General features: G+C 47.1%; 1 protein-coding gene across 2 annotated transcripts in view; it reads left to right on the top strand.

Annotated features, from left to right (window-relative positions):
- The window catches only part of ZNRF3 (zinc and ring finger 3), a 149328-nt gene continuing 136278 nt past the window's right edge, over positions 357-13406 (top strand). The window contains exon 1 of one of the 2 annotated variants that reach the window (XM_021073755.1): positions 357-917. In XM_021073755.1, coding sequence (XP_020929414.1) covers positions 618-917 — 300 coding nt within the window. In that variant the 5' untranslated portion in view covers positions 357-617. Of the gene's footprint in view, positions 918-1078; positions 3022-13406 lie in introns of those variants that run through there. The other variant, XM_021073756.1, reaches the window with a different exon arrangement.

Raw genomic sequence — 13406 nt, forward strand, 5'->3', positions numbered from 1 at the left:
CGGGGGTCCAAAAAGGACCACAACTCTTGCGAGGGACTGGGGGTGTGGGGCCTCCAGAAAGGACACACATCACCCCAGAACAGGATGCGATCCAAATTCCCGCCGAACTCATGCAACCGTGAGGAGTTATGTCTGCCGCAGAGGGCGGAGCGCGGTCGAGGGGGTGGGGCTAGAGGGTGGAGGCGGAGCTATGACGAGGGGCGTGGCTATAAGGGCGGTGGGCGGAGCAACAGAAAGGGGTGGGGCGCAGACAGCCGGAGGGGCGTGGCCATGGCGAGGGCGGGGCGAACATGGAGGCGTGTTTGGCCATCCGGCACCGCCCCCCGCCGCAGGCGCGCCCGCCCCGCCTACCCTCTCCCCCCGGCGGCAGCGGCGGTCGAGCGCGGGGAGGGAGGGGAGAGCGGGTCACGACGTTGCCGGGGCGGGGATAACCCCTCACGTGGAGCAGATGAAAGGGCCGCGGCGCGACGGCCGGGGGAGCCGAGCCGAGCCTGCGACCCACAAAGCAGCTGCCGCCGCCGCAATGGGGCTGTAGGCGTCCGCCCGCGCTCGGTCCTCAACCGGCCCGCGACTATGCCCGGCCGCGCCCGCCCTCCGCGCCCTCCCGCCGCAGGACCATGAGGCCGCGCTCGGGCGGGCGCCCAGGGGCCCCGGGCCGCCGCCGCCGCCGCCTCCGCCGCCGCCCCCGCGGCCCCCGCGGCCGCCGCCTGCCGCCGCCGCCGCCGCTGCCACTGCTGCTCGGGCTGTTGCTGGCGGCCGCGGGGCCCGGCGCGGCACGGGCCAAGGAGACGGCATTCGTGGAGGTGGTGCTGTTCGAGTCGAGCCCGAGCGGCGACTACACCACCTACACCACCGGCCTCACGGGCCGCTTCTCGCGGGCCGGGGCCACGCTCAGCGCGGAGGGCGAGATTGTGCAGGTAGCTGCCCGCCGCCCGGGGCCCGCGCCGCCGCCGCCACAAGATGGCTCCGGGGGCTGCGCCCGCCGACCCCGCCGCGAGCGGGCGGGAGGGCGGGAGGGGCGGCGAGGAGGCTGGCGGCATCCCTCCCTGGCGGGCGGGCGGGACGCGGCCTCCGGGGCGCCGCAGCGGGGGGCGAGCGCACGTGGGGGCTCGGCCTCTTATGGGTTGGGCAGCGGGAGGGGACCCCGGGTCCTCACAGCCCCCTTGGGCCGTCGAGGCATTCGGTTCGCCTCAGGTGGAAGTCCGGGGAACTACCTGTTGAATGCCAACTTTGGAAAGATAAGTGATGATGGATGGGGTGGCTTGTTCCAGGTCGCAGACTGTGCTCACCCATGCATGTTCCTTTGGGGAATAGTCAGGCTTGTCCGAGGGTCTGCACAACATTCTCCCCTGGAACCTGTCGCCAGCCTCACCTGGGCGCTGACCCTGTGGCAGGGATCTGGACGAGTAGCTGCAGGCAGGAGAGCGGCGGGAGTTCACTGAGGAGTGGGGATCGCGGGTGCCCTGGAGTGGCCGAAGCAGGCAGCCCTCGCTGCGTGCCTCAGATTACAGAGGATGGGAGGGCGGCAGCCTGCCCGCTCCTCGGCTGGGACTTCTGCAGAGGGCCTGGAAGTCCGGAGACAGGGTCGCTCACTGATGGGGCCTCTACCTTGCTCCAGATGAAAGAGGTGTGCATTCCAAAGGAAGCTGGCAAGGGAGAGCTAGCTTTCAGCTGACCCGGCTCTTTGGAGGAGGGACTCTAGCCTAAGCCTCCGCACATGGTGAAGTGGGTAGATGCCTTCCTGCTTCTTTGGCTGTGATTTTTATCAACTTGTTAGTAGACAGCCAGTATACTTACTGCGGTTAATACGCATGCCTGGAATGGGCAATTGGACGTGCTTGGCTGGTCTTTGAACCTTGTGGGGGTGAGGGTATGGCTGCTGTGCTCTAAGCTTTGGGCCTTCTGCACTTTACTCTTGGATGAGTAATGAATGGAGAGAAGGGTACCGAATGGAGTGACTGTAAGCATCTTTTCCTTTCCCCTCCCCTGGTGCAGACTCAAAGCCCTGCATGGATAGGATGGGGAGCTGTGCAGCCTGGTCCTTTGAGGTGTGTCCTTGGCATCCCCATATGAAACTTCTGCAGGATAAAGAGAAGGGGAACACATGTTTGAGTTCTGTGACTCCACCTATGTTAAAGGCTTTTGGACTTTTTTTTTTGGATACTGCTGTAATTATGGTCTTTAATTTATAAGCTGTGGATTCCTACACATTTCAGTCACAACCTTCAAGCATAGTTTGAATCTTAAAGCTTGCTCCTGTGACTCCTTGTTTCTCTTTGAGGCTTTCACTGTAGCCTGATGCCTTTAGAAAATGTTTGATTTACAGCCTTCTAAGAGAAAAGATGTTTTAACATGGCACTTCACTTTTTGAAGGAGACTTTTGAAGTTTGCGATTTTTATCTGCAGTGTTTTAACTTGTACTCTTTCTCCATGGTAGTTTGTCTGCCGAACTATCCATTATGAGTAGTGCTATGTTTTGGAGATAATCTTGGGTTTGCCATTTAATACAAAATTAGCAGTTTAAACACACCATTTGTAACTATTTTATCCTTGTGAGTGGAGAGATAATGTGTGAATTTGGCAGAAGGGATCTATTCTCTTTTGAAACTTTTTGAAGTGCTTATCTAACTCCTTTGTAGTCCATTAGCCTAGCCAAAAAAAAAAAAAAAAAAAAAGTCAACAATTGCTAAGTAAAGAAAAAATGACTTAAATGGTATTTGATAAGTTGACCTGTTAAGCAATCACTAATAGGTGTCCTAAATTCCCTTATAACTACAGTAATGTTGGTAAGTTTATCTGAGCTGTCTGAATAGTCATTTCGTGGTGTTATCACTCGATATCTTTAATAACTTTATTGTGAGGCCCAGTTGCTAAACCTCATCATGTGCACAGAAGGAGCCCGGCATGGCTCTCAGGGCTGTGTGTGTACAGAGGCTGGCACGCTTTTATTAGTCCTTCGGATACTGCCTGAGTGACGGAGCTGGTGTGGCCCCTCTCAGCCCTGAAGAAGGTTTTTGTAAGGTAAGCTGATGTTTTAGGACTGCTGAGAGGGACTGTTAACATTTTGTGTGAGAAATGAAAATGTAGAAGAAACAAATTGGTGTTCAGTTTCAGATTAATCATGTATTCTGAGTGCCCTTGTTGAACTTTTCAAGCCTCCTTTTATTTACTGTCTTTAAAAAAAAAACCCAACTCTGCATAATTTGTTGTCTAATGTCTTACGGTCTTCAGAGCAGAGTACATTTCCCTTTAACTAAACCTAAATCATAGCACTATAGTGTTCCTTTTGTTATTTCCCAAGGGATTCTATAGCACTGTTGTTCATGCTTTAGGGGAGAAAAGAACCTGTTTGGGAGACACTCTCCTTTGAGAATTCTAAAATGGCAAATTGTTATGTAGTACTGATTTTTTTCCACCCTATCGTATACAATGAAAATATGTGGGTGTGTGCACGCGTTTATACGGTAGTACCTTATCATAGTCTGGTTTGCCCAGATACTCCTAATTAGAGTACCTGTTCATTCATCTGCATGGGTTAGGGGGAGGCCTGGTTAAGAAGTGTGCGTGTGGTGGGGAGAAGGAGAGGGAGGGAGAGAGAGAGACTCAAGCCTTAGGATTAGTCACCAGGAGTCTTGATTCTCTTCTGCATTTTAGTCTTAAATAACTTTCCTAGGGGTCACCTGTGTACTCTGGAAGATGAGAGGTGGGGTTTGTTTTTTTTTTTTTTTGACATCTTTATCTGTGAAAGTTGTGAAAACAATGTGTGGATATGAAATACTATTAATTATTTTTATTATTTATTATTTATTCATGCAGTGTTAAAGCCCATTTGCTTGGGTCAGGCATGCAATGTGAATGCTGAGGAAATTAACACTTCTCCTGTAGTTCTGAAGTGTGGGACTTTAAAGGTTCTTAGACATATTGATGCATATTTCATCTTTGAACCATATTTGTTGCTATTAATGAGATCATTATCTGAAACTTTCAGACTTTGCTGTTCAGTTCACATGGCTAGTGATGTTAAATAAAGGCCCAATTAAACACCGGCTAGTGGTATGTGGATTGGTTAAGCAAACAAAGAAAATTTGCATAGCTAGAGGTGAAAGATTGTTCTAAAGTGGAAATGCAATTTTTTCCCCCTTGAAGTCAAATATTTAGAAACGCTTGAGAAATTCTCTTGTAGAAGGAATCTGAATAGTAGGTTTTGTGTAACTTTCTGGATCCTGAGTTAAGTGTTGAATGGTCTTGAAAGCAGAGCTTGCTGAGAACATTTAAGAACTAAGCCAGTGCCTTTAGCAGTGAGGGGTGGGAGGAGAGCTGAGTGGTGGGTTTGAAAGGATGAGTGAGGTCCTTAAATAGCCTATGTTAACTAAGGGTATCAGAGAGAATAATTTTAGGAAACTAATTCCCCTGCCTTGTTTCCCTGTCAGGGTGTTTCTGCAGTTTAACATTTGATCAAACATTTTCTTTTCATCTCCATTTTAAGTTAACTCAACAGGCCTGCCTCTAAAAATGGACTTGGCCTAATAAAACAATTGCATGCTGACAGCTGACCTGGATTTACACAAAAAGGGATTGCTGACTGTCTTGTCAGAGGGCCTTCATAGGTTAAAACCAAGCATTTGACTTTGGGGAAAACATTAGGCTGGTGTTCTGTGACCTTTTGAATTCTTAGGGGCTCTATTTTCTGTCTATTTCCCTGAGATCCTGTGAGAGTTACTAATACAGTTCTGAATGGAAGTGAAGGTGGGAGTAGGAGGTAAGTGGAGTCTGTAGACTAGAGAGAGGGTGGTAATAGTTTCCATTTAGAAGCATTTATTTTGTATATGGCACTGTGCTAAGCACATCATGTGTTTGTTTGCTCATCTTTGACCTGGAATCAACAACTGTTGTTAACCCATTTTATAGATGAGGAGGTGGGGGTGGGGAGCTGAGAAAGTTGATTTGACTTCTCCAACCTCATGCTGCTATCAAATGATAAAACCTGTGTTGAAACCCAGGTCTCTCTGGCCTCTTTGTTCCAATTTTTGCCAAATCAATAGAACTTGGCTGGTTGGGCCTTGACATTAATTCGTCTAATTTTTAACAATCTAGCCTAGGGCTTCTTAACTCAAGGGTCAGAGACTTCTAGAGGTGGCCTGTGAACCTCTGAAATCATATACACAACCTTGTGTATATGCACTTTTATTTTCCTGAGAAGGTATATCATTTGCCCCTTGGTGGATTCTGTGCTGCTACTCCTCTCCAGGAGGAAAAAGAAAAGCACTAATCTAGTACCTTTTATCAAGTAGTCCATTAGTAAGGATCTGAGTGGAGTGACATGGCCCTCAGAGACACCTACAGGTTTATGTGTCTCCATAGAGCATGTTCATTTGATGGATTTTTACCAAAGCCCTCTTCTGTACCAGATACTGTATTGCTGTTGTCTTCTGGAGTTCACAGTCCCTTCTAGAGACAGACTTGTGTGTGTGGATCAGTGATAATCCTTCCCAACTGGGTTTCCCCACACAATAGAGCCCTTAGTCCTGAAGTCATCCATTGTCTATAATGGATTAACTTCCCTCATGAGCATCTGTCTGATGGAGTTAAATGCATCATTTTTGGGAGAAGTGAGAAAGTAGTCACTCCAAGAATCTTCCGCACTTAATGTCAAATCACTGTGTTGTGTACCTGGAACTAACATAATGTGGTAGGTCAGTTATACTTCAGTTTAAAAAAAAAAAAAGAATGTTCTTCATTTAGATGGTGAAGGGCAAGAAGGGCTTGGGGAGTGCAGAGTGGAGCGTGGAGTGCAGATGTGTGCCTTTCCAATATTCATTGGAAAATGAAACGGATGTCTGTTGATGTCCAAATGCATTAAGGGCAACTCCTCATATCTTCTCTTGTGGACCTGAGCACAGGCCTGTTTGTTTTTGTTCCTCCTCAGGTCCACCCTTGCATCCCCAGTGCCTGCCACTTATTAGACACTCACTGCGTAGTGAATGAATGATGGATTTAGAGTGGACACCAGGCAGGCACCAGGGTCTTAATGGACTTGGATTAGATTAATTGATGAGAACAACTTTATTTGGTTTGGCTAATACATTTGGGGATTAGCTTTCCAGAAAGTTACTTGATTAGGTGGAAAGAATGGTTCTGGTGGACTCACTGGTAACTATAATACCAGGTTGTATGAAAGTGACATGTGTGTATGTGTATTCAGGGGCAGGATACCTGGCATTATAAAGGTCTGAAGACATTCTTTTTGTGATAAAACTCTGAGTATTGAGAAAGCCCTAACGTTAGGATAGCTGTTACGGATTCACAGACATGTGAAGAATGGTTCATGGCCAAGCCCCAGGTCCTTGGGAATACTATAAAGGTTTGGTATTCAGAATTATCATTAACCTGAAGATATGTCATGGGAAAACTTTGCTTCCCGATGGTGTTTCCCAAGTCTGGAGAATGTGGATTTGCAGCTCAAGACAAAAATGACATTTAAATTCATCTTGATAATCCAAAAAACCAGACTCTAGCCTTTTAATGTGTCAGATAAGGAGACTGAGGTCCAGGGAAGTGAAGTGCCTTGCCGAGGGCCATGTGGTGGATAGAGATGACTCTGGAGAACCGTTTGGGTCTCCTGACTCCGTGGGCCTTTATGTCCTCAGTTGAGCGTACCAGAGAGAGCCAGTGTAGAAGTGTGCTTTGTGATCAGGCATATAAATTGGGGAAAGCCAAGCCTCCTAAAGCTTTACATTGAGTTTGCTCAATGAATGGTGGCTTTTCTTCTTTAATTTAGGTTTTTGAGTTGCTCAGCCCTCCTCTGTCAGAGCTTTTAAAAATAGGTAGTAGTGATCTCGTGCTACCTATGTTCCAGGCATTGGGCACGGTGCTGTGCCTACACTTAACTGGTGGGGTAAATGGGATGCCCCAGGTTTTCAGATGAGGAAACTAAGCCCAGAGAGGTAAAATTGCTTGTTGAAGTCTCTGAGCAGGTTGATGGCAGGGCTCAGAGTCAAACCCAGGTCTGTGTGATTCTAAGCTATTTCTGTTTTTACAAGACTGCTTCACTTGGGATGAAATTGTGGGAACCGATGGTGGAAGTTAAAGTGGATATAAACCCAGACTGATGGACTAAGAAATGAGTCTGTAACTTCAACTGAAAGAACTCTGCCCTTAAAGACTTATTCTCTTCCATCCTTCCTTGCTTCCATCCTTTCCCTTTTTCTTTCTTTCTTCTTCCTTTTTAAATCACAGAGTCTTCTTCTACCTTGTTTTTTCCATGAAGAACAGATTGGTCTACCAAGTTCGGGAAGAGGGACCAGTGACTTGAAGTACACAACTGTCGCTCAATGGCACTTCCGTTGTTTTTTGGCTGTTGGGAAAGTTGGAATGGTCATCGTGCTCTGGCATTTAAAGGGATTTCTGGTGTGAGACACACCTCTTTCCTGTGGCCGGTTTTTTAGAGCCATTTTGGAGCCTGTCTGGCTTCTCCAAAGAGGTCCCATCCCATGTACATCGCCTTTCTTACTCACACAGTCTGCCTGTTCCCCTACCATTTGATTTAAAGGATTATAAGAACCTAAAACTGTGGATTACTCCCTCCCTGCTTATTCCATCCTCCTGGCTGTTAAACCTCCCCATGAGTCTGCATTACCACAGTGGACAGGCCTTCACTGCTGCCTTCTGTCCCCCAGACCCCATGCGAGGCGAGGCAGCAGGTGGGGACAAGTAAGGCACTGGCCCTGCTTGCAGGCAGCCGAGTGTTGGGGGCAGACAGTGCCAGCCACAGGTCCTCTGTGTTGGGACACACCTAGGGGATACTGAGGGTGCACCTGGCCCAGGTGCTCCATATAGGCCTGGACGACTCACTCTGAGGAAACATGTATGTAACGACACAGTGTGTGGATTTGTGCCATCTGACCTTTCTCGACTCATTTTTCACCTACCTTTGAGGTTAAAGCTGATAACCCCCTTGTGGAGACGTGCCTTTATACCTGTCAAACAGGATGGGGAGGCAGTAAGGAGTAGAGGTTCTTTGTTCCATTTGAAGCTTGAATGAGATGTTTTAAAATCTGACTTTTAGCGGCTCTGTTGACTCATGATAGTGTGAAGAGAATGAGGTCAGCTGGCCTATTGTGGTTCAGGGGAGAGCATTTTATTTTTATTGCCCTTTAGATGTGTTGTAAGACTTGACATTAACCCTCTTCTCTCCCCAGCAGCCAGTATGATATGGTTGTTTAGAAACTAAGTGTGTACAGCTGATTTGGTAAAAACAGACTTTGATGATTCACGGGGAAGTGGATGTTGGAACAAGGACTTCTGGTCTCCTGGCGCAGAAGCTGCTGGGTTTTTAAATGGGGGTGTTTGTGTGGTCGATTAGGTGTGTATGTGGGAAACCATTTGGTGGTGTGAGAATTTAATTGAAACTTGCTTTTCTACTTGAACTGAGTACACTAACTTGTCAGCAGACATGTATTGAATTCCTATTGTGGATACAGTCCTGAGAAGAAATAGCTTTTATGCACCAATTGTACCGTTTGTGATTTACAGATGTCATTTTTGTGATTTCTCCCATACAGATTTGGGCAGTTGAATTAGCTGCACTTAACAGAGGAAATCGGGGCTGAGAGTGTAAATAAGCTTCTCAGGGCCACAGAGCTGGGATTGAACTTAAGACAAAGCTCACTGACCTGCTTGCTTAAGGACCTGGGTGCATTTTGATTCATTTTGGGCAAACGTGTTAGAATAGTTTGATTTTACATTATCTCTTGTCAGAGCCAAAATCTTCCTTGAAAAAATCGTCTGTAACTTTTTTTTTTTTTTTTTTTCTAATGGCTGCACCTGCGGCATATGGCAGTTCTCAGGCCAGGAACTGAATCTGAGCCACAGCTGTGACCTATACTGCAGCTGCAGCAGTGCTAGGTCCTTTAACGCACTCTGCTGGGCTGGGATCAAACCTGTATCTCTGTAGTGACCCAAGCTGCTTCAGTTAGATTCTTAACCCATGTGTTACAGCAGCAACTCCTGTAACTTGCTTTTTTAATTATAAAAAAATAATACATGTTTATTGTAGAATACTTAGAAAATACAGAAAAATATGCAAAAAGAAATCATTCCTGCTGCCTACATGTAACCTCTGGTTAACCTTTTGTGTTTTGGTATAGCTTTCTTTTCTTTTGCTCCTATGAGCTTAGAGGGATTTTTAAGAAAATTGGATAAAACATTACGTAGTGTTTCTAGCTCTTTGTGAACCTTGAACATTTTCCTGTTACTAGTAAATACTCTGCAGCATTTTTAGTGTCTTGTTTTCCCCTGTTACAAGCAATGTTGTGAGGGACATGTTTTCTCTATCTTGTGACTGTTTTTGTGGAATCAAGTTCTAGAATTGGGACCACTGGGTCGAGAGGTATAAACATTTTTAATGCCGTTGGCATGTATTGTCAGTTTGCTTTGTGAAAGAGCATTTCTGGTTTATACTCCACTACCAGGCCAGCATATGTGTTTCCACACACCCCTGCTCACAATGGGTGATACCAGTTTTTTAAAAAACAGCTTTGTAAAAGTGAAAGGCTATGTGTTTCTACCATTTAGTAAATCATAAAATACTTGCTTTTTCCCTCTGCCTTGAGGATCTGAGTTATGGCAACATCTGTATCGAAGGGGAAGGTACCTGGCATGGTATCTGGGTTCCTCCCCATAGGTGTATCTGGACAGGGATACAGCAGCAGTCCAGGCAGATGGCCAGGACAGGGGGCCTAGAGAAGGCCTCACAGAATGGCCCACTGTGCCAGCAGCATGTCCTGTGGCAGCAGATTGTGGCCCAGGAGGGTGCTGCTGCATTTGATGTTTTCTGCCCCGTCTCTTTCCCCTCGAACAGTCTCTCTGCTTATGAACAGGCTTGGTTCTGGAGGCCAAAGGCCAGATGATTCTGTCCCCTCACTCAGAGTGGCACTGTCAGTTTGTGGTGGGCAGAGATGCATTAGAGCCAAGCACCAGACTCTCAGGGTGCCTCTAAAAAGCAGGCCCCGGGGGCCGAAAACAGCTTCCTTGTATTTTGTTTGATCCCTATTAAAAATCTAGAAATTTTACATAAAAATCTGGGGCTCTGGCTCTTCTTGAAAAATAAAAAGCTCTGGCAGCATTGGGTCTGCATTCCCATGTGGCAGCAGCCTGCCCCAGTGGAGTAGCAGCTGCCCTCTTCAGATGGGACACAGGCCTCAGTGAGTAAGTTTCTGTTGAATTGAGGCAGCTTACTGCACTCGCTGGTAATGATCTGCGTTGACCACTGCCTGGGCCCCGTGGGCATTGGCGTTTGCCATCCTTTCTATTGCTGGAAGTTCTGGAGCGGAAAGCTTTCAAGTTGTGCTTGGCGAGTCTCTATTCTCCTTCCTCAGCCATCTGCATGTCAGATGGCCATTAGCAGCTTTATGACACTTCCCTGGACCCTGCGAGCCTCACGTTGTGCTACTGGGGCAGGCTGCACCAGCCCTGGCATGACCAATGTTCTTTTCACTTTGATGTAGGTGCTTCCGTTTTCCAGAACCATTTGGCCTATGCTTTCCTGAAGATCTCTGTCCCTTCTCTCTTTTTGCGCCTTGGTTTCTTTGGGCTGTGAGAGTTTCTGTTTGAGCTGGAGGACACCCTGTGATGCTGGGGCAGGGATCTCTGGCCTCTGGTTGAGAGAGGAACTGGGGTTAGAGTTGGGGCTTGGTGCTCCCAGGTTCTGGGCTGTCTAGAGTGACATCCCACCTTGATGGTTGAGTTCCAGCACATCTTCCTGTGCTTTATTGTCCCCTGTGCGCTTTCACCTGTATTTGCTTGTTTCATCCTCTCAGTTAGGGGTGCCTGCCTTGGATTCTGCCCAGAAGGCCTTCTGCTGTTCAGGTCGTCCTAGTTGCCAAGGCTTGTCCCACAGTTGACATAGAATGCTTTTCTTTGTACCTAATTGTATACTTGTACTTAAATGCATTTGCCATTGTGTGTTCAGCACCTTTATGTGATTTTGAGAACCATCACTGAGTACCCAGAGACTTGGCATCTTTTCAGAAAGTGCCTCAGTCTTGGAGTTGGTGGTAAGCAGACAGCTAATGCATGTAAAGAATGTTGCCAGCTTGACTTGCAAAGCCGTTTCATAGTTTAAATCAAGGTAGTTTGTAGCCGAGGCGGGGGAAATGGCATGCTTGCTCTTTCCTTGCTGACCTTACCTCTTCATGCCAGATGCTGCCTTAGCCTCTCCCTGCCTCACATTCTCTCTCCTCCCCTCAGTTCTTCCCCTCCCCATGGCTCAGCGTTCTCAAGTAGTATTGGAGCTTGTCATTCCCTGGATCAGAATCTTTCAGAGCCACCACACTGTTTACTAGCAGGCTGAGTAGAGAGATGGCTTGGGATGCAGGCCTGAGTCCTGTGTGTTTCTGCCCTGATTTCCTGAATGGGTCCTGGGCTTTCCTCCCTCTATGCCCTTCATTTTGGATTGCCCTTCTGCAGGAATACATTTCTGTGGCCCCACGTTCCCAGCCCCTGCCCCCTCCTTCTCTTTCCTCTCTCTCCTGCAGTCAAATTTCCAGCCTTTCCTATCAAACATTTCCAGGTTCTACTGGTGCATTCCTTTGACCGAGGCACTCCGTTTTTCACTTCTTAGCTGGTCTTCACCTTAATGTGGGTATTCTTTCATTGATTTTTTCTTTTCTCCACAGGATCACAACTCCCAGCAGAAAGGGCTTGTGTCTTACTCATCCTCCTGTTGCATTCCAATAAAACTCTTAAGGAAGTCCCCTGTGGCACAGCGGGTTAAGGGGACTGCACCCAAGGCGAGGGTTTGATCCCTGGCCTGGGAACCTCCATATGCGGTGGGTGTGGCCAAAAAAAAAATTAAAAAAACCCCCTCAAATATTTACTGAATTGAAATTCTTCTAGATCATGATACTTTGAGAGAGGGTAGCAGTGGAGATGTTAGTGTGGCCAGAAAAAGACTTGACTTTTTGAGGGAGAGTTTTCTAAGATTTGTAGAAATAATTCACAAGACATGGGTGTGTCCTAGGGCTATTCCAGATAGTTGGGATGGACCAGACTCTCAAAATAATTTCACCTTGCCTCTGTTCATATCTGAAAAAAGGGGGTGGAACAAGGAGATAGTGCCACCTGACTCCTCCCAGACTGGCCTGTGGCCGCCTGGGTGTATTGTTCAAAGCATGCTGGAGTAGAGACATCTCATCCTGACTGCAGTCTTTTAGAGAGTATGTTTTATTTAAATATGAACACTATTTTGGTGTCACTTAGAAAATAGGTATTTTGGGGAATAGAAAAAATTTTTTCTTTAATTTTTTATTTTGGAAATAGAAAAAAATTGATGCAGCTCCAGGATGACCCATCCTTACTTAAATTTGTACCGTCTTGTTTTCCTGATTCCCCTCCCTCCTGCCTTGGAAGTTCTGGCATAGGCCTTGAGCCTGTATTTAGATGCCGATGGGAAGCAGGTTGAGGATACAGTAATGTTTTTAAAGTAGCTAACATACTGTGGGAGTTCCTGTCATGGCGCAGCGGAAATGAATCCGACTAGGAACCATGAGGTTGTGGGTTCGATCCCTGGACTCGCTCAGTGGGTTAAGGATCTGGTGTTGCCGTGAACTGTGTTGTAGGTCGCAGACAAGGCTCAGATCCGTGTTGCTGTGGCGTAGGCCGGCAGCTGTAACTCAGATTACACCCCTAGCCTGGGAACCTCCATATGCCAGGGGTGTGGCGCTAAAAAGACAAAAAAGACCAAAAAAAAAAAAAAAAAAAAAAAAAAGCTAGCAGACTACAAGTAGAAGAAATTTAGATTTCACTCTAATACACGTGATTTTCTACTTTTTTTTTTTTTTTTTTTTGGTCTTTTTGTCTTTTGTTGTTGTTGTTGTTGCTATCTCTTGGGCCGCTTCCGCGGCATATGGAGGTTCCCAGGTTAGGGGTCAAATCGGAGCTGTAGCCACCGGCCTACGCCAGAGCCACAGCAACGCGGGATCCGAGCTGCGTCTGCAACCTACACCACAGCTCACGGCAACGCCAGATCGATAACCCACTGAGCAAGGGCAGAGACCGAACCCGCGACCTCATGGTTCCTAGTCGGATTCGTTAACCACTGCGCCACGACGGGAACTCCGATTTTCTACTTTTTAAGAGTCCCGCTGTAAGTATTTGGGAATTGTCAAATTATTGCTTTGTTATGTACATGTTGGCATGTTGAGATTTTGTTATTATCTTTATTATTATTGTTGTCGTTGCTGTTTTTGTGGGACAGTGGCCATTATATGGGTATGGGGACCTTCAGGAATATTCCAGAGTCTGTCCATGGTATGTTATATTTCACTCATTCTGGAGAGTTGGCATGCCTTTTCATGGCATGTCCACTCTGGAAATGTTCCAGGGCCCATCAGTAAGTGTCACCCACA

This window comes from Sus scrofa, chromosome 14 (genome assembly GCF_000003025.6).
Source record: "Sus scrofa isolate TJ Tabasco breed Duroc chromosome 14, Sscrofa11.1, whole genome shotgun sequence".
Lineage (NCBI taxonomy): Eukaryota > Metazoa > Chordata > Mammalia > Artiodactyla > Suidae > Sus > Sus scrofa.